The sequence below is a fragment of the Ceratosolen solmsi genome, unplaced genomic scaffold (assembly GCF_000503995.2).
Source record: "Ceratosolen solmsi marchali unplaced genomic scaffold, CerSol_1.0 scaffold2, whole genome shotgun sequence".
NCBI lineage: Eukaryota > Metazoa > Arthropoda > Insecta > Hymenoptera > Agaonidae > Ceratosolen > Ceratosolen solmsi.
The window spans coordinates 3,878,358-3,903,604 of NW_011948422.1; the positions used below are offsets into that span (position 1 = coordinate 3,878,358).

General features: G+C 27.0%; 3 protein-coding genes across 3 annotated transcripts; 2 read left to right on the forward strand and 1 right to left on the reverse strand.

Moving 5' to 3' along the window:
* The first annotated feature begins 9,803 nt into the window (after window positions 1-9,803).
* On the forward strand, window positions 9,804-12,665 carry LOC105361825 (uncharacterized). Its single transcript, XM_011499108.1, has 3 exons — window positions 9,804-9,927; window positions 10,418-10,628; window positions 12,555-12,665. Coding segments are annotated over exons 1-3 (246 nt in total). The 5' UTR covers window positions 9,804-9,925; the 3' UTR covers window positions 12,588-12,665.
* A 1,101-nt stretch (window positions 12,666-13,766) lies between these two features.
* On the forward strand, window positions 13,767-16,158 carry LOC105362021 (stAR-related lipid transfer protein 7, mitochondrial). Its single transcript, XM_011499346.1, has 7 exons — window positions 13,767-14,409; window positions 14,482-14,639; window positions 14,728-14,990; window positions 15,065-15,192; window positions 15,269-15,405; window positions 15,484-15,788; window positions 15,945-16,158. The coding sequence occupies exons 1-7, from the start codon at window positions 14,006-14,008 to the stop codon at window positions 16,047-16,049; spliced, it is 1,500 nt and encodes a 499-aa protein (XP_011497648.1). The 5' UTR covers window positions 13,767-14,005; the 3' UTR covers window positions 16,050-16,158.
* A 368-nt stretch (window positions 16,159-16,526) lies between these two features.
* On the reverse strand, window positions 16,527-18,454 carry LOC105361826 (DNA-directed primase/polymerase protein). The gene is made up of 4 exons (XM_011499109.1): window positions 18,426-18,454; window positions 17,935-18,271; window positions 16,955-17,754; window positions 16,527-16,870 (listed from the first exon to the last, which is right to left on the reverse strand). Exons 1-4 carry the CDS (start codon window positions 18,431-18,433, stop codon window positions 16,672-16,674), a joined length of 1,344 nt encoding a protein of 447 aa, XP_011497411.1. The 5' UTR covers window positions 18,434-18,454; the 3' UTR covers window positions 16,527-16,671.
* Window positions 18,455-25,247: the final 6,793 nt, after the last annotated feature.

Consider the following 25,247-nt stretch of genomic DNA (forward strand, 5'->3'; position numbering starts at 1 on the left):
CTTGTTTTTTTTTTTGTTTTGTTTTTGTTTTTTACATAGCCTCGAAGGTATTTGATGGTGTTGTCCATAAACGACAAGATACTTCCTAATTAATAGTGGTAATCATTTAATACGCGCTTACTCTGTTCATTTATATTGTTGTATTACTTAATATTAATGGATACGAAGCGTTCAACAAGTATTCATGCACGAACGTTTTAATTCTTAAGTTTTTTGTATAATAAATCAAGTGACTTTATTTATAAGAATGCAACTGCAATGTCTTCCGATGACGTTGCAGCAAGCCGAAAGAGTATTTTGATCTCTTAAAACGGTAAAACAATTCCAGAAGAAATATAGTTTTAATGTATATAAATATATAAATGAAAAATATATATATATATATATATATATATATATATATATTATATCTATGTAAAAGACATTGTATTCAATGTGAAGAATTTGGGGAGGGGGCGGCGGAAAAAAAAAATGTGAATTCGAAAGGTTGTACGTATTAAAGATTAATTGTGTAACTTTTTTATCTGTAATAGCCAATAGATTAGAATGAAAAGAACACAATTTAGTTAATGATGAAAAAGTTGACGCGATTGAGCTTTATGATATAAAAAAACCACTGGGAAATTTTGTAATTCAATTTGTCGCTTTCGCCGACTGTCATTTTCCTTTTAAAGTTTTTAAATAATAAATTACAAATTATTCAAAACGAAATTCATGAGGAATTATAGCTTATTAAAGTAAAAATAATAATAAATAATAAATCCAGTGCACCGATAAATCCAATATTAAACACTGCCTATACGTGAATTATAAGATCGAACTGGCCGATGATCATATATTGTTCCATGGCGGATTAACGGTCGAGTTTCTGACGAAAATTTAGCGTCGTTATAAGTAATACGCTTCCATTTACTATTATTTTTGCAATGCAAGTTAAGCAGCTAAAACACAAAATGAGTATGACGTACGCGAGCGTGAATAAAATAAATTGTACGATTTTTGTAAAAAAAAAAATAAAAAAAAAAAAAAAAAAAAAAAAGAAAGAAAGAAAGAAAGAAGAAAAAGAAGAAGAAGAAGAAGAAGAAGATATTTAATAAACATAAACGAAAAATAAATAATATTATATAAAGAAAATGAAGAATTTTCAAAGTGGGTGAAGAAGTTGTGTATATGCGAAACCTATAACGCGTTTATAGGAAACGTGTTACATAATTATAATGTGTATACAAGGGGCATAAGCCAATGAATATGTGATAGTCAACGGTAATAATACAATTGTTTACACCTTCACCCATTTTTCTTATCGACCTAATGTTAGGATACACTACACTCTATGTAATTTTCCTTTTTTTTTTTTTTTTTTTTTTTTTTTTTTTTTTTTTTTTTAGAAATAAATTAAAATCCTTACTTATTGTATTCTCTTGTTTATTTACAATATATTGACTAATAAGGCACAATTTCCTTTCCAGACTGTTAAAACAAACATTTCTTCTGCCGATGTATTCCACAAAGTGCACGTTTGTTTACAATGAGTTTATTATCATTTAATTTCAATTCACTTGAAATAATATTTATGAGGCAATATGACACGCGAACATAAATTGTCTTTTAATGTTTATTTATATTCATCGTTCAGAGTAATTTTTCTTTTAAAATAAATATAGTTTATTCTTCAAATATCTAATAACTAAATATGATGTTTTTTTTTTTTTTTTTTTTTTTTTTTTTTTTTTTTATTTATTTCTTATAATAACCGTATGATAAATTTCTTTTATTATATTTCTTAAGTATATGAAATTATAATTTGAAGACTTTATTCACATATTTTTTCTAAATCTTTAATAAATAAATTTTCGATAAAAGAATTCAAGACAAATAGAATAAATAAAATTGATGCATTAAATTATATTTGTATCGTCGTATTTTCTTATTAAACCATAAATATTTTATAAATCTATTTAAATAACAAATGCACCCTCGATATACAAAAAATCTTTTAAACTATATTTCATATTACAATTAACATTAATAATAATTATCTCGACGATTTTATCTAAAAAATAAATATTAAAATGCCTTGAAATTTCCTTTATGTTACTTCAATGATTATATTGCAAGATTCACCAATGTTTTATTACAATATAATAAAAAATAAATAAATGAAATAAATAAATAAATTATAAATTATGCACTTATCAGAACATGTCATTTAATTCTGTCAGTAGTTCGCGGGAATAAAATAACTTCTTTTTAACAATTATCTTGCACAAAATATACCAGTCATTTAATGTTTTTTTTTCAACATTTCCGACATTTCTTCGTAAGATGCCGATTTATCCATCCAATTTCTGATATCTTCTTTATTTCATTGCAATTTTCTAATTTTTTTTTCTCTCTGAACTTTAAAAATTTCATTTGTACATTTTCATTTTCTAGAATTTTCTAGCTCTGGTATTGTGATCTTTTTATAGTTTAGCCCATTGAAATAACAATGTTCCTTGATGGAAAATATAATGTTTTTACGAAGAAATTCACTTTATGATAGAACTTTATGTTCTAAAAAAAAAAAAAGTGTTACTATGTAGATAGTTGTTTGAGATTTTTCCTATTCATTTTTCACAGAATTAGTTCACAATTTTTTTTTTTTGCATCTTCTAGATCTAAAAGAAAACAAGAATAACAGCGCTAGTTTATTCAAAAGACTTTCTAATATACTCGAGTATTAAAATTTGTGAAATATAATAATAAAAAGTTTACAACAAAATACTATATAACGTATATATTTTATTAAAATATTGGTAAATATTAATTTGAAACCGAATTGCAGAGTATAATGCGACTTGAGATATTTATTTTTAAATGTGATAAATTTACAAGATTTTTAGTTTTTATTTTATCATTAATCAATAGTATCAGCAGTTGTTTTCTATTTATTTCCTCTTTTATTTATTTATTTTTTTAATCATTAAGTATTATCTTCTGAATTTTAAGGTATAATTCGGATATAATGCATTAATAAATTATGATAAAATAAGCGTTCGCTATTACGAAAAGTCAATTTTAATTCAAATTTAACACATATTATTATTTATATTGTAGATGTATGTAAATTTGAAAGAGCAATTATCAAATCTACAATTTTGGTTAAATTATTTTGAAAAAAATTCGTTTACAATATTAAAATCAAAATAAATATTGTTAGATAAAAGATAATCCAAAATATTTCAAAATATTGTTCAATAAAATTTTTAATAATAAATACGTGTATTGTTGGTAATTTAATTGCTGAATTTCAAAAAAAAAAAAAAAAAAAAAAAAAAAAAAAAAAAGACGGAAGAATTAAAGTGATATTTTTTTTTATATGAATAGAGTAAATTAAAATGCCACATTCCACTGTGTTCGCTCAAATACAAATATAAAAATAACACAAGTTACATACAGAAAAGAAGTTTTTTTAATAAAAGAATTCGCGGATTATAATAAATATTATAAATTTATTTATATGACTTGACAAATATATTTGAACTATGATTTAATGTTTAAAAACCATCAATAAAGATTTATTAATAAGTCATAAAAATGGCATAAATTAGTTAAAGGATTATTTAATATCTACATAGTAAGAGTAGTTTGCAGTAATAGCCTATTAGATTATTGAAAATTGTATTAATAAACTAATATAATGTGATAACAAATAGAATAAAGTTGAAGTATTAAGTAATAATAATTTTTTCGTTATATTATTGGTTATACAAACCGTACGTCTAATTATAAATGTTTTATATAAAGAATCTCTTCTTTGTATTAATAATATTTATTATTTGCCTGGCCATAAGCAAATATCAAGTAAAAGTATCTAATATAAATTCGATAGATTGCGCTAGGTCTTATCAGTTAAAATGTAATAACCGCAAGATTATAATATTTACATCTTAACATATAATTCTAATAGCATTGAAAATAAAATTCACTTGTATGAGTATAATTATCCATCAATTAATTTTAATTGCAAATGACAGTTGTTTTACATATTTTTTTTTTTATTCCAGTACTAAGTTGCAATTAAAAAAAAAAAAAATAATGTTGTAGATTAATTAAAAGTAAATTTTTATGTAATTTTGAATTAATAAGACTTAATTACAGAGTTTAATTATCGTAAAACTTTTTAATAAATATACATATCTGCTTAATGAAAAATATTAATAATTATATTTAAAATTTATATAAATAAATCGCAGTATGTTGTTATTTCAATAAAGAGATCTCGTTTGAAATTGATTGAATTAAACTTTTTAAAATTGCGCACTTTATACTCGTTGAATATCTCTTTGTGCTGCTACGTATAAAATAATCATACTCATCAACATAAATATACATGTACTTTCCTTTCTTTTAGGTACTTAGTTTTAATTTGTCCGTGTCACATAATTGCAGTATGAACAATTTTTTAATAGATTTAATGAGAAAAAAATTATGTATGTTATTATGACAGTAATTTATAAAATTGGAAATAGGGTAGTAGTAGGTATTCATGGAATCTTGCATTATTGAAAATTAAGAAATATATAACTTTTCTGATCACCGAATGTTTAAATTACAAGATTAACTAACCGACTATTATTTATTGTCAATAGTGAAAATAAATGAATAGTGAATTGCATTGTAACAATATTATTCTTCATATTACATACAATTTATCAAATTTATTTGATTGATAAATGTGTTCATTTTTCTAATGTTAAAATGTTAGGATTAACTTTATATGTGAAAATATGTTAGTGGTTTATTACATTATGGACATTAGGTCATAACTTATGGTTTTACAATAATTTTTGTTAAGACATCGTGTATTATTTGATAGATTAATCGTAGTAATAGAAAAATTGCTAAGCTTTCTATTAAATGTGTAAACGTACAGTTTAAGCAGAATATTATTTCAATGGTTAATCGTATGAATTTTAGAAAAGTGTGCGAATTAGTGAGATTTTTTCTATGTATATGATTATGAAATTAATAAGACCGTTAATCCAATGAACTAATCTAAATACTTGAGTATTACAAATACAGTTTGTTGTTTTAGAAATAGCAAAGTATGAGAAGTAGAAAACTTATAATTATTTAAATTGAATTGAAAAAGAAAATAATGTAAAATATCATGACCGTTTTATTTTCTTTAGTACTTTATTATGAATGAGCTTTAGGAAACAGTAGCGCTAGAAGAAGTAGAGAATTAAGATTTTTTTTTTTTTTTTTTTATTTATCACAGTAAATGATAAAAATACTAGAATGTAAATTTTTAAATGAACAGTTGCAGAATGTGGGATACCAAATATGTGTGCAATAAGAAAAGAATACAACGAAACATTTATATATTAATGAGGATAAATTTAAATTTCAGCTTGATTGAAAATTATTTTAAAGATGCCAATAAGAATAGTCATTATTCACCACTATTGATATTATTAATTTCTCATAAATATCTAAAATTATTAAATTTAATAAATAAATAAACCTGGTTTTATTAAGATGCTATTAAAATTTTAATTAGTACAATTAAGATTTATAATTGATGGTTTGAATTCGGAAAATAATTCATAAAATATAATATAATTAGATGTTCTGTCGAAGTTTGACATAATGTTTTATTACGAATAGAGATTGAAAGAAATAATTTAATAAAGCAATGTATTTTGAAAGTAATGTATGTAATTGAAGAGGAAGTTTCAGAAATCGAAATTTGCGTTATTATCAGTTATAGAAACGCTAAGTTTATCAAATTTGATTAAGCTAATTAAATTTTCTCTAGGATATAAATGAGAGATCTCGAACAGTTTTAGCAACGAAACGAAGATACAACATAAATTATATTATAATTTACAGTCAATGTTATAATTTGCATATAATTTGTATGTGTATCATTATCATGTATATTTAATGCAATAATTTACATAGAGATGTGGTTATAAATTATAACGGTCTATATTTATTATTTAGAATAAATAAAGTTAATGTTGCTGCTTTTGGAGAGAAAAAAATCTTGATATCTCGAGTAACGTCATATTAAACGAGATAAGGAATAATTAATTTTATAAATTCTTCTATAATTCGAAAATTTACAAATTATAATACCTTTCTTAAGAATAAGATTCTTATCTATCGTAGAAAAAAAATCATACACGTTTCCTCGATACAACAAGCAAGCCAATGTCGTAATCTTAATTGTTTATAAATTCTTAAGAAACGGAATGGCTTTGTGGTTATGCTTGAATTAAGCATTAACTGAAGATTCGCACGGCACTTCGATAATAATAGCAAAGGGGATTCGCAGAGTCGACAATATAGAAATTATACGACCATTGAGAAGACGCCATTGTGCGCGGCACAACTCGTGCGCAAATTACGGTTATAGCTTTGATTAGTACCTTTGTGGCTTCTTTCGCGTATGTTCCGGCGGCAGCCCTTTATCTATTATTTTTCTTTAAGCAAATGAAGAAGAAGCCCACGCGAAGCTCTCGTTGTCGACGTCTCTTGTTAATAAGTTGTGAAACGTAATGGTTACAATCGACGCCCGTTCGCGTCAACGCGCAATGATTTTTACGCACAATAAGCGAGAGAAAGAGAGAGAGAGAGAGAGAGAGAGAGAGAGAGAGAGAGAGAGAGAAATTTTAGAATACGTCCTACGTACGTATGTTTACTTTCCTACATTTTTCTACGTTTCTCCTCGGCCTCACAACTGTTTCAAATTCCCATGAATTTTCAATATTCCTATGAGATTGCAAATATTTGATGTACTAATATTATACGCACATGTTCAATTTCTTAATTATTATCATCCTTTCTACAATATTACAATCGAATGGATTTTAGTAGATAAATGGATAATCATAGCGTCCATCAACTGAAAATATTTATTTATCAACAATCGTCCGCTGAATGGCAAAATCGATGATATTCTTTTAATTTCATTAATTAGATACATTGATGATCGATTGAATTTTAAATGACTAAGAGTTGCTATTTCGTTATGAAAAATTAGCTGGAAAAAAATATGCCTTATGCTTTTATGTAATAATTATCTGGGACTTTGGCTCATTGTCTCTAAATTAAATTAACGAATATAATGAAAGATTATAATGTATTTCATTAATTTTCCGTAATGAAAGCGCGATATTACTTTATTGAAATTATTCAAATTTATTATTTAACGAATATGCAAATTATAGAAAAATTTATAACCTACAACCGCATTAGTAATTAACAGATTCAAGTAAAATATGCTCTCATTGTCGAAAGGGTATTATTTAATAATATATATTTTGTATTTCTTGTCTTTTGAGAAAGTATAATGATATTTTCACATCAATTTTTAATGACATTTTCTTTTACAATGAGAGCTTAAAGTGCCTTGGATAACAGTACTGATTATATTTGTATATATTGTTGTAATTAATTACATTGAGTTATTATAAATCTGTTATTAATTTCGACGCTTCGAGAATAAAATATTTATCATTGTTTTTTAAGGTATTTGAAGAGCTTGAAATGTTTATTGTATAATCATAAAGATGTTTTTAACTAGTAAAAGCTTATATTCTCATCATCGACGATTTCAATATTTTACTTTATTAACGAAAAGATAATTTGAGATAATCATAGAGAAATAACGATGGATGATTATCAAATAAATGTAGATATTAATTTCGAAACAAAATATTTTCAAATAATTAGCCGAGTGAAATATTTATATGCTTTAACATATGAAATTATAATCGATTCATTGATAAAAAAAAAAAAAAAAGAAAAAAAAAAAAGAAAAAAAAAATCTGAAAATCAAACGTCCTCTTTAAACAATAAAAATAAAATATTTCAACGATATTCATTTAATGCTGAAGATTTTGGATAAAATTTTTATGTGCTTTAACGAACCTAAGTGATTAATTATAGATTGTTCTTTGGTTGTTGTAGATGTTTACTAATCATAAAGAGTATTTATTGACATTGTAATATGATTTTTTTTTTTTTTTTTTTTTTTTTTTTTTTTTTTTTAAAGAACAATAATAGAAGAACAATAATAGATGCTGTAGATTTCAAGTTTTCTACTCTTATTATTCATATGATACAATTTATTAAAATTAACGTCTAATAATTATAAGTTGAATTTTATATGCATTTTTCTGCTTGTATGCCATACTATCGATTCCAACAGTATTGTATTTAATTTCTAAAAAAAGTTTATCATCATACGATACTTTCATTTTGAGAGTCGCACGCACGATAATCATACTTTCTAATGGATTTATTATTAATTATGTATTTTTCATAATGTATTGAAAAAAATTATCTAAATGTGTAGATTTAATATATCTGTAATGACGAATCGAAAGAAAATATAATCTCGGTTACATTATTATTGCCCCTACTGGTTCGACCATACACTTTACAAAATTCAATACACCAATATAATAATCAAGTCTTTAAATAATTATATTAATTATATTAATCCGCGTGTGAATTTATCCGTCAAAGGTATGTGTTTTTTTTTTTTTTTTTTTTTTTTTTTTTTTTTTTTTTGTTAATAATCCAAAGGTCATAGTTGATAAATTCTAACATTAATATATTACAAAATGAGGGCGTCGCGTTTGTTTAACAATATTACATTTTGTTGATAATACCGTTGTCGTTAATAATATTATGGAGGAGATACGTTCTTATACATGTTTATCATTTTTCAAATTAAACGAACAATTAGGTTATTTAAAAATAATTTGTACTTTTTCGAAAAATTGATAAAGTATTCTCTCTCTCTCTCTCTCTCTCTCTCTCTCTCTCTCTCTCTCTAATTAATTACAATTAATAATTTTTTTTTCTTTTTTTCTTTTTATTAATTATTACTCGTATACATTTCTTATCTGCTACACCGAAGATAAAGTTTGAAATCGAACAACTTTACTCAGGAGTTACGCAATCTCTAAAATTATAAACACACTTCCAATCTAGAAAAATGAAAAATTCCTATTTTCCCTGATAATCTTCTTTCGCAAATAGTTCATATAAATAATACAAAAGGAGATTGTTATTTGTAAAAAATTTTCTCACTTTTGCGCTAATAGAGAAACTTTAGACAGCTTGTAATGAAAAACGCACATAGCTCGAGACGTTGACTACCCTTCGCTTCCCACATGCCATTTATTCAGTAATTTCATTAAACAATCGTTTAAAAGACCGCCCAAGAGCATATAAACTTATTAATAACCAAGGAGCCAAGAATGCACGATTTTTTATGCGATTATGCACACGTGCCCCCAAAACCAATGAACGTTCCCAAAATGATTGATGACGAAGTGCCCGAGGGGAGGGCGCGCCGAGCCAAGTATCGCGCGAGTATCGTAAATTTTGAAACGAAGCGTCGAATAAATATTATGCGTAATTTTATAAAAGTCTGTCTTATCGCTTGAATAACGCATGCAGTGACGTTTACCGCTTACATGAACGTCGAACGAACGAAAATTGCGTCTTACGCCTTGGCACATGCACGCGCTCACGCACGCGCACACTCGGCCGAACACTTCTTGTGATTAGACCCGATTGGTTCGGTCACTTGCTGAAAACGGCGGCCAATGTGTGCGCGCGCGCTGACAATTGCGTCAATTCACACGCATGTAATGCGAAATAAGGAGACGGGGGCGATTGTCCAGGGGGTTGAAGACGAGCCGCTGGTGGGAATCTTGGATATAAAAGATCGCCCGGCCGCGGCGATGAATCGTAGATTTGACGATTATAAGCGCATCGCCGAGTCGCACCACCACCACCGTACCAACCACTTCACGCTAATTCGTCCAATTTTTCCTTTATCAGAGCTCCCGGCGTCGGTGATTCCACGATCGCTTCTCGATTATCGCGCTGAATATCCGAAGCCGTAAGCAACATGTGAGTCGAATGTCCTTTCTATTTTGACTATTGTCTATCTATCAGGAACATCCACTCGATTTTTCCACCTCCCGGGGACTTTGATTCCGTCACGATGGAGCGATTATAATGCGATTACAATTGGATTGGGATCCAATTGACAATCCAATGATTTCGTATTTCAGCGTATTCAGTCATTGCTTGGGCAAAATGTGCGACAAGTGCTTACTTAGCTAACGGACGGACTCGTAAAATCGAATTATAGCGCGAGTTCGCTTTTAGTTTAAGAATTTTGGCCACGTTCGCCGCATCGTTCCTGCCACTTTTCAAATATTGCCGATCGACCGTCCAATAAAATTGGGAAGTCGAGTCGCTAAACGCTAAACGTAATAATCGAATTCTGAAAGTCGAGAGGAGGTGGTCGATGGCGTTGTTGCGTCTAAAGTTGTGCCTAAAGTTTCGCCCCGGTGGCAAAAGAAATATGCCCAACTGAACGGAGATATGTTCGTAGGAGCTGGGGAAAGCTACGGCTGAGTTTGCTGGCCGTGGGAATCTGTTTCTGTCTCATCCTCATCGCCAGTGTCGATGCCCAGCTGAACTTCTCGACTGGCTGGGGCAAGAGGAGCAATTCCGTGGCCTCGGCAGATTTTAATCGACGAGTGGGACTGCAGGATACGCCAAATCCAAGGACATTCTCCACCTACTATCGTCGTTTCATGAAGGTAAGCTGTCCGTTTAACGAGTCTAACCGACTGTGGTGAGTCGCGAAAGACGCGATTGCAACATCAACTCGGTCAATAACAATTAACGACGCTACGCACACGCCCTATCTGTTATTCCATTGCCTTTGGCAGCTTATCCATCTAATAATCTATTTTGTTAATCAATGCCGTGAAAATATTCTTCGATAACGGACGATGGAAAATTATGGCTTCCGTGATCATAGCGTCGAAACTCCCATTGGTCTTCATTATACTAAAAGTATTACCGTAGTACGAGACAGTTTTCTATAGAATCTTGTATTTACTCCAATAACTATTACGTTTGCACGCGCATGCATCGATGGCTTCAAATGTATCTTGCTTTTCAATTAAATCCTATTTAATTAAAGGAGTGCTCTTCTAAAATACATCCTTCTTGTTCATATTTAATATAGAAATGTATGCGGAGGTAACAAATAAGCTTAGTTCATTAGAATATTATATTTTGATTAAATTACTTTACCTATCATACTACTTACGTACATTCAGAAGTTGTTCTTCGATCCCCTATGAAAAGGAGAGAAGCTGCTTAAAATCATTGAATCGAATAATTGAATCGTAGTTCTATAAGCAAAATTTCTTTCACATCATTAATTAACTGCTGCGTCTTCTCTATAATTCTATTATATGTATATGTGTGCGTTATATATATATATATATATATATATATATATATATATATATATATATATATATATATATAAAAAAAAAAATGATAGAGAGATATTACGATAGTGATAATGCTACGATTTTATCACAATTTGGAAATAATTGTCGGTTTGAAAAAAAAAACTTTACAATAAATGTGCAATAGCAAACACTTAATTTGTCTTAATTTGTGCGCGCGATAATATTTCTGTTTTTTTTTTCATTTTTTTTGAATTTTTTTTTTTTTTTTTTTTTTTTTTTTTAATTTTTTTTTTTTTTTTTTTTTTTTTTTTGAATTATTAATCACGAATCTGAATTATTAATTTTATAATCACGAATTTTTAATATGATTCTTGTTACAAAATATTTATTATTTTAAAATATTACAATTTTATTAGAATATACATTAATATTATCGTCGTTAGAAATATTTTATTAAAAACAATGCCATGGAATTATGTTAAAATTATAAAAACAATTGTAACAAAACTAAGTAAAGAAATAATAAACACAATCAGTATATTATTTAATGCCACTATACGTTTATGAACTAGAACATTAATTTTTTAAATTATAAATTCTAGAAGATTTATTTTAGCATTTAATTATTTACTCGTATGTATACATTATATATTGAGAGAAAAAATTGTTCATATTGTAAATAATGACATGTAAACGGTTGATTGGTGATTTTAAAGCTTTGTAAGCCGATAATTGAACTCGATAGCGATCATTGAAATGTAATTATTAATAGACAAAGTGTAAAAACAAGTAAATAAGAGTAATTGAATACTACATTAAAATTTTATAGAATGAAAGTTTGTTAGCTTAAGGACATAATGCTCTTAAACTTATTAAATTCTATGTTGTTGTTAGATGTTAAATTAATTTCTTCATAAGTCTGATCAAAATAATATGATTATAATAACAATTAATCTTTCATAATAAAACTTTCCATAACACTGCACCTCAAAGGTATGCAGTTGACAATATTGGCCCGCAATTTCAACTCAACTCTATGAATAATAAAATTGAATATTATTATAAATAATTCTCGTGATTGATCGATAGGTGTAAATTATAATTAATACTGAGCTATGAAGGCTTAATAATTTGAATTTGCAGGGTAGCTTCTATACTTATAAAACGATAGTTAAAAAAAATTTCCGAATACGACTTTAAGCATTAAATATATAAATACAATATAAATACAAATATTATTTTTTTCTTATTTTTCAGATAGATCCCAAGCGACATGTAGTAAATGTTTAAATGGATCTGGAAAAACGTATAGTGAATATGTTTTTTATTTTATGAATAAATTAATTTTAATAATTTGTATATCCAGTATACGTATACAATATATTTATTTTAATGACATGAATGTTGCAGTATTTAATTTATGTAAATGTTTATTTCATTAAAGAAACTTATTTCAACAATTATAAATTTTGTTATTATTGATAATGATTTCCTGAAACCCATTTACTTTTATTATTATTATTGCTCAATGCGACTAGGTAAGACATTGACATCATAATTGTCAATTAATTTAACATATTACAAAATTAAGTAATAAGCGTTTTAAAATAAATTTTCCGGCGAAACGTTGTTTTTCAAGTTGTTTTCATTAAATTTATTTATAATCATCAAACAGAAAATTGAATGAAATTGAATAATCATACTGAAAGCATTTGATGAAATTGTAATTTATAGCATTTGATGAAATTGTAATTTATAGCATTTGATGAAATTGTAATTTAATTTATAGCATTTAGCATTTCATGAAATTGTAATTTATAGCATTTCATGAAATTGTAATTTATAGCATTTCATGAAATTTCATTAATGCGATCAAATTCATCTAAATTTTACATTTTTCATAAGATCTAAAATTGCCTTCTTATTTCCATAATATCTATGTCACTTTCTCAAACTTGAACGTAACATTGCAAATAAATAATGCTTAAAATTATTTTTCATTTAAAACCAAGTTTTTCTTTTATTTATATACATTGCTGTTTTAAAATTTAATTTGATAAACAATTAAAAATATCGTACTACATATACACATATGCATGCTTATGCGTATGCGCGTATTATATATATTCGCATATGTGTAGTGTGCGAAGGAATGAGGCTTAAGAATTTTTGTCGAAATGTTAAAAAAATGATCTAATATTGTAAGTGCAATTCCTTAAATACAGCATCTGTTGAGAAATTAGTTTTAAAAACATACATTTGTCATTGTTATTTGATCTTATAAGTCAGTTTTGTGTAATATGCAGCGTAAATAACGTTTCATAATCACATGTGCAAATGAAACTTTTATACCTATATAATTTTTCATTTCTAATAAGTTAATGCTTGTTATGTTTCTGAATTAAAGAAAATAAAAAGACCATTAATTCTAAAAATTATTCCAAATCATTATTGTAAAACATATGAAATTTTATTTTTTGAATACTATAAAATGCTAAATTATTGTGAACATAACCTGAAAAGGCAATAATTATAAGAAAATTAGACTTAAATTATCAATTGCAATTGGATTTGGCTCGAACGTTTAAATAAATGTAACCTAATATATCATTATTATCCAGAAATTCATCAAAGTATATACAAATCCTTATTCATTCTGCTTAAGTAATGTATTTCAGATAAAAAATTAAGTTACTAAAAAAGTAAAAATGTATTATCGATTTGTATCAGGGGTTATCTTTAGGCGTTTTAATTCCAACTTTCGTTTAGAGACAGTTAGAAACGTTCATTTCTTTCCCCAAAATTATGGGAAGGTAAATAATAAGTTGAGATGGTGTAAGCGAAAAATGACTATATGGCTACAAGAGCAGAGTATTCAAGTAATGAAAGCTTGTACAAAACAATTTGAGTTTATAGCTGAGCAAAGAGTAAGAAGAAGTTTACATATTTTTCATCATTACAGAAGAATTTGGGATGAAGTAGGTTTACAAGAATTTATAAAATTATACAGGTTTAGAATTACAAAGAATACAAGGAACTTTCTTATGGGAGCGGTCGGTGTGCAAATGTACAATTGGGATGAAGAGAGAGTATCCGATGAAGAAATAAATAAGTAATACTATTTTATAAAATTAATTTTATATAAATAAATATTTATTAAATTAATTTAATAATTTTGTTTAAGCTATGCTCATGAAATAGAAGAAATTTATAAATTACAAGATTTGACAATTATTTGTCATGAATGTGGTTTGAGAACAGTTATAGATGTTAGCCAACCAAAAATTAAATATTGTCAATGTTATAAAGTTAATAATACAACTAATGTATCAAAAGCAACGGGTGTGTTTGTCAAATTAAATAATTTGTAAATCTTTAATAGATTAACGACCTAACGTATGTCTAATAAAATTGATATATTTGCAATTAGATTGGGAGCCATTTACAGAAGGTAAAGATATGATAATTTGGAGAAAACAAGATAAAGATTCTAGAGGTCTTTATTCTTATAAAGTTTATGGCTGTTTCGATGATGTTTCTGCCGAAGACTTTTTACAGGTTCAAATAGATCTAAATTATCGTAAACAATGGGATACCACGGTCAAACAATTGAAAATAATAGATACCGATCCTTTACAGAATGAATCTATGAATAGTCGTAGCGATGTAATATATTGGGAAATGATTTGGCCCGTAAGTTTAATGAATTATGTATAGTTAAATGGATAGTATTACAGAAAGGTATCATTTTGTATTTTTCATTATAGAGAATGTTTGCAAATAGAGATTATGTATATCAAAGAAAATGGCTTTACAATAAAGAAAGGAATATTGTTATTATTGTTAATAAAGAAACTAAACATCCAAGTGCCCCAAACAGATCTGATACATATAGGTATAAGAACTATATATACTTTAACTACAATGATATATTAATTTTGTTATAATATTTAATTAAAAATGTTCTATAGAGTAACAACGTATTGGTCATTTATGGTTATAAAGCCATTGAAAAGTTTTCATGAACCAGGAGTTGAATTTGGGTTGACCTATTTCGATGATCCGGGGACAAATGTACCGACTCTTACCACTTGGATAATCATGTCGGGTAAATTGTGTTTTAATACTGCAAATTAAAATTTATAAGTAATTTAAAACTATAATCATGTACAAATTTTACTTTAAGGTCTGACAAATTATTTATGTCAGATGAGACAAGCTATTCAAAATTATAGAAAATATAATAAATTACATGTATCTGAAGATACAATATTAAATAATAATATAACAGTCGATCAAGATAAGAAGACCGATACAACGTGTATAGATAATAAACAAGAGGGTTGTGAAAAATATGAGGGAAATAGTGGTAATAATATTAAAAAAGTGACAACTGACATAAAAGATAGGCAAACTGAATTTGTGGCCGTTGATAAGTTCAGAAATGAAAATGAAAATGAAAATGAAAATGAAAATGAAAATGAAAATGAAAATGAAAATGAAAATAAAAATGAAAATGAAAATGAAAATGAAAATGAAAATGAAAATGAAAATGAAAATGAAAATGAAAATAAAAATGAAAATGAAAATGAAAATGAAAATGAAAATGAAAATGAAAATGAAAACGAAAACGAAAATGAAAATGAAAATGAAAATGAAAACAATGAAAGTAGTGAAACAGATTTAGCAGAAGAAGAAAAAGAAGATCGAAGTCTACTCAACTTTTTCTTCTTAACTAAGTTATTTGCATAGCATAGACATGAAAATGTAATAAATTTAGAAATTTTGTGAAAACATGTTTAATGTAGGTTTTAGTTTATATCAATTTTTGTTTAAATAAGGAAACTAATGCATTGTGTAAGTGGCAATTTTTAAATTAATAATTTTATCAAATTTAACTTGAAGATAATAATTGTGTATAAAAAGATTTTTTTTTATCTAAAATAATGCAGTTTATGTAAATATTGTAAATCACTTTAAAATATATTAATGCATCTAATGGAGACTGATATTGCATTTACTCTATTAGAGATTCCACTAAAAATATTGAAAATTAAATAATAGGCTCATAACAAATAGATATTTTTCTATCATAAATATATTTTTATGTTATATACATTTATTAAAATATTTGCTAACAAAATATATTACAGTTATCTATATATATATATATATATATTGATATGCTTATCCACGTACATAATCAATTATATTATATATTATAATTTTAAAAAAGAATATAATTATAATAAAATAAGCAATTAAAATTGATTTTATGAACAATTCAGTGTTCACGTAGCTTTAGTTAAATTCTTAAGGATGTTGTTTATTCAATTTATTATAGTCGATCTTTACCAACGACATTTCTGTTGATTTAATCTTCGATAGTGGAAAATAAACAGTCTGTTTCGTCTTCGAAATAAAACGCCACTTCTACGGGTAATTTTTTGGGCACAGACGTAAAATATTGACAATCTTCATCATGACATTTTTGATACATAACTTTTTTATTTAAATCGATAACAAAATAAATATTGTTACTTTTGTGCCATCTACCAATATTCTGGCAAAATCTAACAATTGATACATAAAAAACATATTTAAAATAAATGCACTGTGTGTTATAATTTTTAAACATGCGTTATGTATTTACTTACCTATTGCCAACAATTTCAAAAATTACATGATTATTAGCAATATGTTTCATATCTCTAATTCTTCCGGGCTTTATCAAATTAGAAATAAAATTATTTAAGGAATTATATGAAGCTTCTGAATATAATTTAGAATTCGAACACTGTTTTGTTTGTGCTTTTATGCTTTGACTATAATGCTGAATTTGCAATGACTTGGGGTCATTGAAACTCAGTATGCCCAACTTTTTTGCATTTGGTAAATATGAGAGAAGAGAATTTATGAACAGATCAAAATCATTGCTTTTTCTTGATTTTTTATTCCAATGACATTTACAATCTTTAGCATGAACTAAATGGGAATTTTTGCCCCACTTTGTGGCCTTGTAGATTCTAAAATGCCTATTTTTAGTATAAACATTAAGATCGACGAATAATTTTTTTCCTTTAGTAGTTTTCACAAATAATTCCTCGAGCTCCGATTTATTAAATTTACTTAAAATATCATTTTCTGAATTCTCACTCGACACAAGACTTATTATGTCAAAACAAATTTTTTTTACCAGACAACCTACTTCAAAATTATTTTTAAATGCAACATCTTTGGTACTGAAGATTAAATGCTTACTGAATTTGCCATCGCGTGAAGAATCCAAATTAATAACCACACTCTTCTCGCAACGATAATTCCAATATTTAGCTATATATTCACATGTGATATCAATAAGCGTACTGGTCATTTTAATACCATCTTTATCCTTATTTATATCTGTTTCAAATTCTATATCGTAATAGAGAAAACAAGGAAGATTTTCTGGAATTACCTACAAATATTCATTTATGAGACGTCAAATTTACTAATAAGTCATCAATTTATACAAGCCAAGTACTCGATCATCGCATTTACATTACCTATCGCTTATTATGTTTTTAAAAATTACTCATAAAATTATTGATAGAAATTTTATATTATGAATTAATTCTGCAAATAGTTATTGATTTACCTCGTAAAAAACTCTTTTTTCCATTGGCACGTGCTCAAAATCTTCCCACATGTCTTCGGGATGAGTTACAATAAAACGCCTTTTTCCAAGCTCATTTTGAAAAACGAAACAACATAATACATCGTCATTGCCAAACTCTATGGCATTAGCAAGGGCTTCATTCTGTTTCCAAAATTCTTCTTTGTATCGACTTGGCTGCAGCAATGATTTTGGTTTATATTCTATGTTGGCTGGTTGCTGCCTTTTTGTTTGTTCAATTCTCTTTTCAAGATCATCGTATATGCCATTTAAGGAGGTCCCATAAAATTTTCCAGATACTATGGGTACATTCCCTTGTCTAAATAAAAAAATACAACAAATTTGCCGATTGTAATATGAATTTACAGGATTAACAAGTAAGTGAAAAGTAGAATAGTCCCAAGTAAGCTCGCATGCAGTTTAATAATTAATTTGACGCTACGAAGATAAAGAAATAATATGCGGTAACTTACTCGTTCATAATCAATAATTTGTAAGAATAATTTAATACAATATTTTCATTTACAATGCATTAAGGCCCCAAATAACTGTGCACATATATGTATATATAAATAATATAAAACGATGGTATTTATTCAAAATCCAAAATCAGACTACGAATACAATAAAAAGATCTATTGAAAAATTGACAGGCAATATTTAAAATTTGCCATTTCGTTCGATAAAATTTGTCTGTGTTGTCCCGCGGAAACATGTTTCGACCAGCAAAAGTTGGTAAACGATCGCTGATCTATACGCCCCTCCACACACCAACACATGCCCAATGATATCCATGCATACACAATTATAGGGAGAATCGTCGGTTGACAGTTAATTCGCATGCGCTATTACTATTGGACGAAATAACGTTCGCCAGATGGCGCACTTGTGTTTGCAAGTTGAAAAAGCCCGCGAGTGTATGCAGTAGGAGCCTGGACAAAGCCAAGAAGGATTTATCATCAATTATAAGGCTCAGCAAAGATTGCGTGACCAGGATAATCATGAAGATGAGTGAACGCTTGCGAATCGCCAATATTCCTTTTATCTAAGGCACGAAGAACTGTAGAAGCCTCGATTTTACACTTCTCGCCTCCATTTAATATAACCGTGATTCATTACTCGGTTCTTTCTCATTAATTTCATTATTTTTATCTAGAGAGTGATAAACCGTTCGATTAGGACATTTCGGAGCTTCATACATTTGATTAATTTTAGAGCAATCAAGAATTTAAACTATCGTGTAGTTTTACTACTAATATATTATTATTTTACTATTAAACAATTATGTATATTGGTTGCCCTCGCATACATATATATATATAATGCGCTTACACATGCTTGCATAATTTGCGTACACGTTAGTCAAGTTATTAAGATAATTAGTTGTGTAGGGACTTGTATAAAGGCTGGGGATGCAAATGTTCACAAAATTGATAAACAATCATTCATTAAATATACGCATTTCACTCTTGGATAAATTATTTGTTTGACATGCAAAACATATTTTGCAATCTATAGTCCCAAATCTCTAATCTACACTCTCATCAAAATATATTAGACACGGTGGTTATTATCAATTTTTTTCTTCATAAAAATTTTTAATGATATGGCATATTACATGGCTGTTACGATAAAGTATTTTAATGTTATATTGCGAAATTATGTGAGTTCATAAATATTTTGAAAGTGAATTAGATGAAAAGGACAAAAATATTATTGTCCGATAGCAGAACTCATGCGACTTAAAAATTAAGGAAAAAGCTCTTTGCGTTTATAAACGACGCTCATGGCGTACAAAGAGGTTCCGCTTTCACCGATGAGCGAACAAAATAAAATTGTAGTAACCAACAAGTAAAATTGTAGTAAATTTATTGCCTCTCTCTATTAGCAAAAATATATTTTCTTATATTTTATATCGAGTATTTTTTTTATTTATTTATTTATTTTTTTTTTTTTTTATTATTATTATTATTTTTTTTATATTATTTCGCCTTATATAGCGAAAATCTACAATTTATTTAAGTCGCACTTTCTTTTAATAGCTGCAGTTTGTGTAAGGTTTCCTCGACTTTCATTACTAATATTAAAATAGTACTTTCGTGCTTCAATGCTTTCTTCGCTGTTAGTTTAGACAACTTGATTTCACAAAGCTTACGAGGTCATAATTTCTCTACATGGACTATCGACCATTAAACTTTATAACGAGATAAGTTTTATTTATTTCGTTTTGCGCAAATTACATTTTTCCATTTAGAAGTTATAAAAAGTATTTACATCTTTAATTTTATTGAATTTTGGAAAAATTGCTCCGACATAATGCTCAGTTTAAATAGTACGACAATTGATTATACTAAAATTCTTATTTTGAAGGACGGCTATAGGCGTCTTTGTTTTACTAAGGTTGAAAATTGATATTAAAATACACATCCGAGCTGAGAAGCACAATATAAGAGGTCAATAGTGCCGCTCGACAATTATATTTATCTATTTAAACAAATTATAAATTTCTTCTGGAAATAATTAGTGTTTAAGAGTATTTTACAATTTCATGTAAAAATGATTAGCGGCTTTAATGATTTTATTAAAAAAGAGCAAAAACTTTTGTAATTACAAATACAAATGATAAGTCACATTGCTTTTAATCTTCTTTATATTGATAATATTCTATTTATATTTCTTGATAAATACGATCCATGGAATTTATGTTTATATACAAAAAAAAAAAAAAAAAAAAAAACTTAATTAATTAATATTTATTAATAAGCAAATTTTTTGTTTTGTATAATACAATGCCTACAATGAATAATCTTTGTAAAAGATAAAATATGACCTAATTAAAATTTTTTCTTATGTAATTACATAATTGATCATTGATAGTTTTTAGGATTGATTTTTGATTTGATTTGTAATTAATAAGCGTTTAATCGTAGATAGATATAATTATTAATTGATTATATCACCAATAATAATAATAATAATAATAATAATAATAATAATAATAATAATAATAATTTTCAAGTGGCTTTTTTCTTGTATTTCAAAATTACTGTATCAAAGTACATAACATTTATTAATTTTTCTAATTGCAATGTAATAAAATAATTGATCATTAGTTTAATAATCATTGGACTTTTGTAAATCAATATTTATAACAAAAGCAACAAAATGTAACTTTACAAATTTAATTCTTTAGTATGAATTTCACAGTACAATTTATAAAATGCAGATACATTTATCTGGCCTTTTTTATTTTTATGATTTATTGTAAAATTGTACCTAACATATAATTAGTTTGAAGAGAATAAATTTTACAATAATAATCCGAAAGTTTATACTTCAATTATGAATACTTACAAAGTATTATACAAAGCAAATAAGTAGCAAAATTAATTTTACGCATCTTTGAATAATTGTATAATGGCAAAATGTCATGCACGATTGTATAGAAATCGGTTAAAGTGAATATTTTAAGATTTATTATAAGATTCAGTAGATAAATTTACATATTAGCTGTCTCCTTACGTTCGAATCCTTTTCGTGAATATAAAAACGAGAGCTTCTAAAGATTTTGACAGAAAAGATGTGGAACAATTTTTTAAAAATAGAGTAAATCCATTATCTTGGTACTTAATTTATCTTAATGAAAATTATAAACAAATCATTCAGTAGAATTTTTAATATTTAAATAATTAAAATATATTTTTGATAATATTTTTAAGTATTTTTTAATGATTTAGATGAGTATTGAATTTGAGTTTCATTACATTTGAAAAGATTAACATAATGAAATATAAGAGGGAGGAATGATTAACTGCAAGGACTCCGTATAACATATTATTTACATTTTAAGGAATGTCGTTATATGAATTGAAATTTCAACTATCAATTTCTTCTATATAATTAATATGACGAAATTAATATTTATTCGTATAGTATTAAGAAAATTACAGTTTACCGAACAATGATTTGTCATTTATAAATCCATTTATCTTATAGTCGAAATATTAATATAATATGTAGATAAAATTAATATGTTAAAGATAAATTAACCAGACTAAGCATAAACTTGGAGACAAAACATTTAGTGAAAAATTTTTTTTTGAAACCGCGACTAGTAATTAAATGTGCATCCAAATTATTATTTCTATTACGAGGATCCAAGCAACGAATGGAGATAAACAGTTGTTACCATCTAATTATTCGCACTAGGACTCTTATTACAATATAAAGACAAAAAAATAATATGTTTGTTAATGATATTAGTATGGGGAACCGATAATTTATGTTTTTTTTTTCGGGTTAGTGGTCTAGAAACCTCGCAATTTTAATGATTGTGGAATTCTCTTCTGGAAGTTTTAAAGGTTTTCTTGACTGAGGAATGGCTCCGCTTCGTAAAATTCCAGTCGCTGTTTAAGAGAAGATTTTAACGTCCTTGTGCGACAATTTTCGCTATCATGGCGATCGATGTTTGCACAAGCCTAGCAGATCCTCATGGTTCTATAAAAAAAAGTCTCGGAAGCTGCATAGTTTTGTACGTTTAAAGCTGACTAAGTTTTCCCTCACATTTTCTTACTCTTGCAATTTCATGCTTTTCTTTTACTTTTAATATCCTTGCTACCCCTTCTTGCGTACTCTCTCGTTCTCTCTCTCTCTCTCTCTCTCTCTCTCTCTCTCTTTCAATTATCCAGATAGATTCAGAGATTTTCTTAATATATATAGCTAATACACACATTCTGAGGGTATTTTACAAAATGAAGAGAAACGTAGTATTATTGATAATTAAAATTCACGCAAATGATTATGTGTAGTAAATAAAAATTAATCTCATGATTTATTGTCCTACTTTCTTCGGTATCCCAATATTGTTAACGATATAAAACTTTTATTGCTTTTATTACGAAACGACCATTCACACGCGTAAAACATAAAATATTAAAAACAATTAATCCTCTAAACAATTATACCCTGGGAATACACTCAAATTACCTCGTTATGGAATCGGAGAGGAAGTGGATGCTGCGATGCGACAGACGCCACTCTGACACTATCTTATTTTACCGCAACTCCGAGACATTATACATTTCATTTTATATGTCGAATTTAGAATTCATTTGAAAACTCATCGATCGTGCAATTTATTAAGCGGACTTGACGCGATTTTATCCACAGCGAACATTTCCATACAAACGAGCATGAAATAATATTAAATAATTATTTAATTTGGTCGATAGCGTTAGTCGCTATTTACAACATTTTATATGCCATAATTATCTAATAGTTGTTTCTACATGTTTTTTCATATTGTCATAGATTATAATAATGGTAATGAGACACTGCAGTTTCGTACAAGAGTAACGTGTAGTAAACTTATACAGATTGCACAATAATTATTTTTCTACTATTAGCAATAATAGCAATATCATTGGCTTTAAAGAATAATGTATTAAGTAATTGTTATCATACTCGTAATAAGTACCAAGAACATTAAACGTAAAAGCAATGAAAATCTTTATTTTTCTACAGTTTATCGAGTCCCATATAAAAAGGAGAATATGAAGGGCAAACGTGGGTGTGGGTACGCTTTGCTTGTTGCGTGTGCGTGTGAATTATTAGAAGTCGATGGTAGCATCGTCGGCGTAGCTTTAATTCTCCGCAACTTTTGTCGTGCAATTTGATGCTTAGGATGACTGTATATTTTTAAAAAGCCAAGCTGCGTTCGTAAGCTTCTATTAATTCAAAAGGTATTTGCATCCGATTGAGAACGCCGATGAAAAGTTTTCACGTACAAATATCCTTGTACCCACTCTTATTCGTATAGACTCTATGGGAGATAAAATTTTGACTTTATTGAATTTAATAATGAATATTTTGAACATTAAAATAACAATAGTGGATTTAATTTAGTCATTGTCATCACAAGACAATAAAGATTCTTTTCTTTTTTTTCATTCCTTTAAATTATTACACGGATTTTTTTTTCAGTTATTTAAGAACAATATCGATACAATTATACATCGCGAAGATAAGAAAATTTTGTTACAAGTAAGTAGGTAAATATTAAAGACTTCAGATCTTATCAATTCAATAGTTATTCATTTAATCAATTATCAGTCAAATAGTTGAAGAGAAAACATGGTTTAGAATAAATGTATTATACATTGAAGATAAGTAAGCCAGCTTCGGATTTATAAAGGAACGTAAATTTATATCTAATGGAAAATTATGTATATACAGTTTTTTTTTTTTTTTATCAGATACAGAGCAAAAGTAATAGCGGCCTAATGCAATATGATACATTTTTATGTTTTTATAAAACTAAAAGAATTTAGCATAGATAATTTGAAAGACTTTAGTAAATATAATTCAAATATTACAAAAAATTCTGTCCGTGTTTATTATAATGGACAGGTGTATAAAATCAAATTATCTTGTTTTATTAAAATGATAGATTACGTACATAAAAAGTAAACTTACTGTTTACTGAATTTAGTTAATTAATAATAAGACTTTTTCGCATAAAATTTTTACATGAAATTTTGTGAAATTTGCATTTAATAATTCAAAATTGTATCAATTCTAGTAAATATGGGCAACTCATTTTTTACACATAAAATCTTCATTTATTTCATGATATTTGTTCAACACTGTTTTCCCATTATTTTACCTAGTATTTCGATATATTAAAAAGCCATTATTATATTGTTTATAATCATTTTTAATCTCACGTGATTAAAGTTTTCTAATTTTTTAAACAATTTTTCATTAAGACACTTTTTATTTCAATTTCTATTATAAAATTTGAGCATTTTCCCGCCAATATATCTCAATACAATATTGTCAATATTAAATATTGACTTTCAATTAAATTCATACATTGTACAATTTACGTGTACTATCGATGCATTTAATAAATCTTAAGTTAAATCAATATTCATGGAAGATATATCTTTTTAGTCGCCAAACATTGTAGCAAACATACTCTCCTATGACAAGTGAATTCAACTCATCAATAATGCAATTGTAAATAATCCATAATAAATAAATCCATAATAATGTTCAGGATTGGAGCACTTTCCATGAACTTTGATTGTCGGAAAATTATAATCGTTCTAGCTCTCGAAATTGTAAACATTTGATTCCGATGATTCACGATCATTTTAAAGCCTTTTCTTTCAAATGTCCTGTAATGTTTATCTAGTCTCCTCATAGCAACGACAGTGGAATTCTCCAACCTTCCAAAGCTTCCTGGAATTCTCTCCTAGAATTCTCGAAACTTTTAAAGCTTTATTATAATG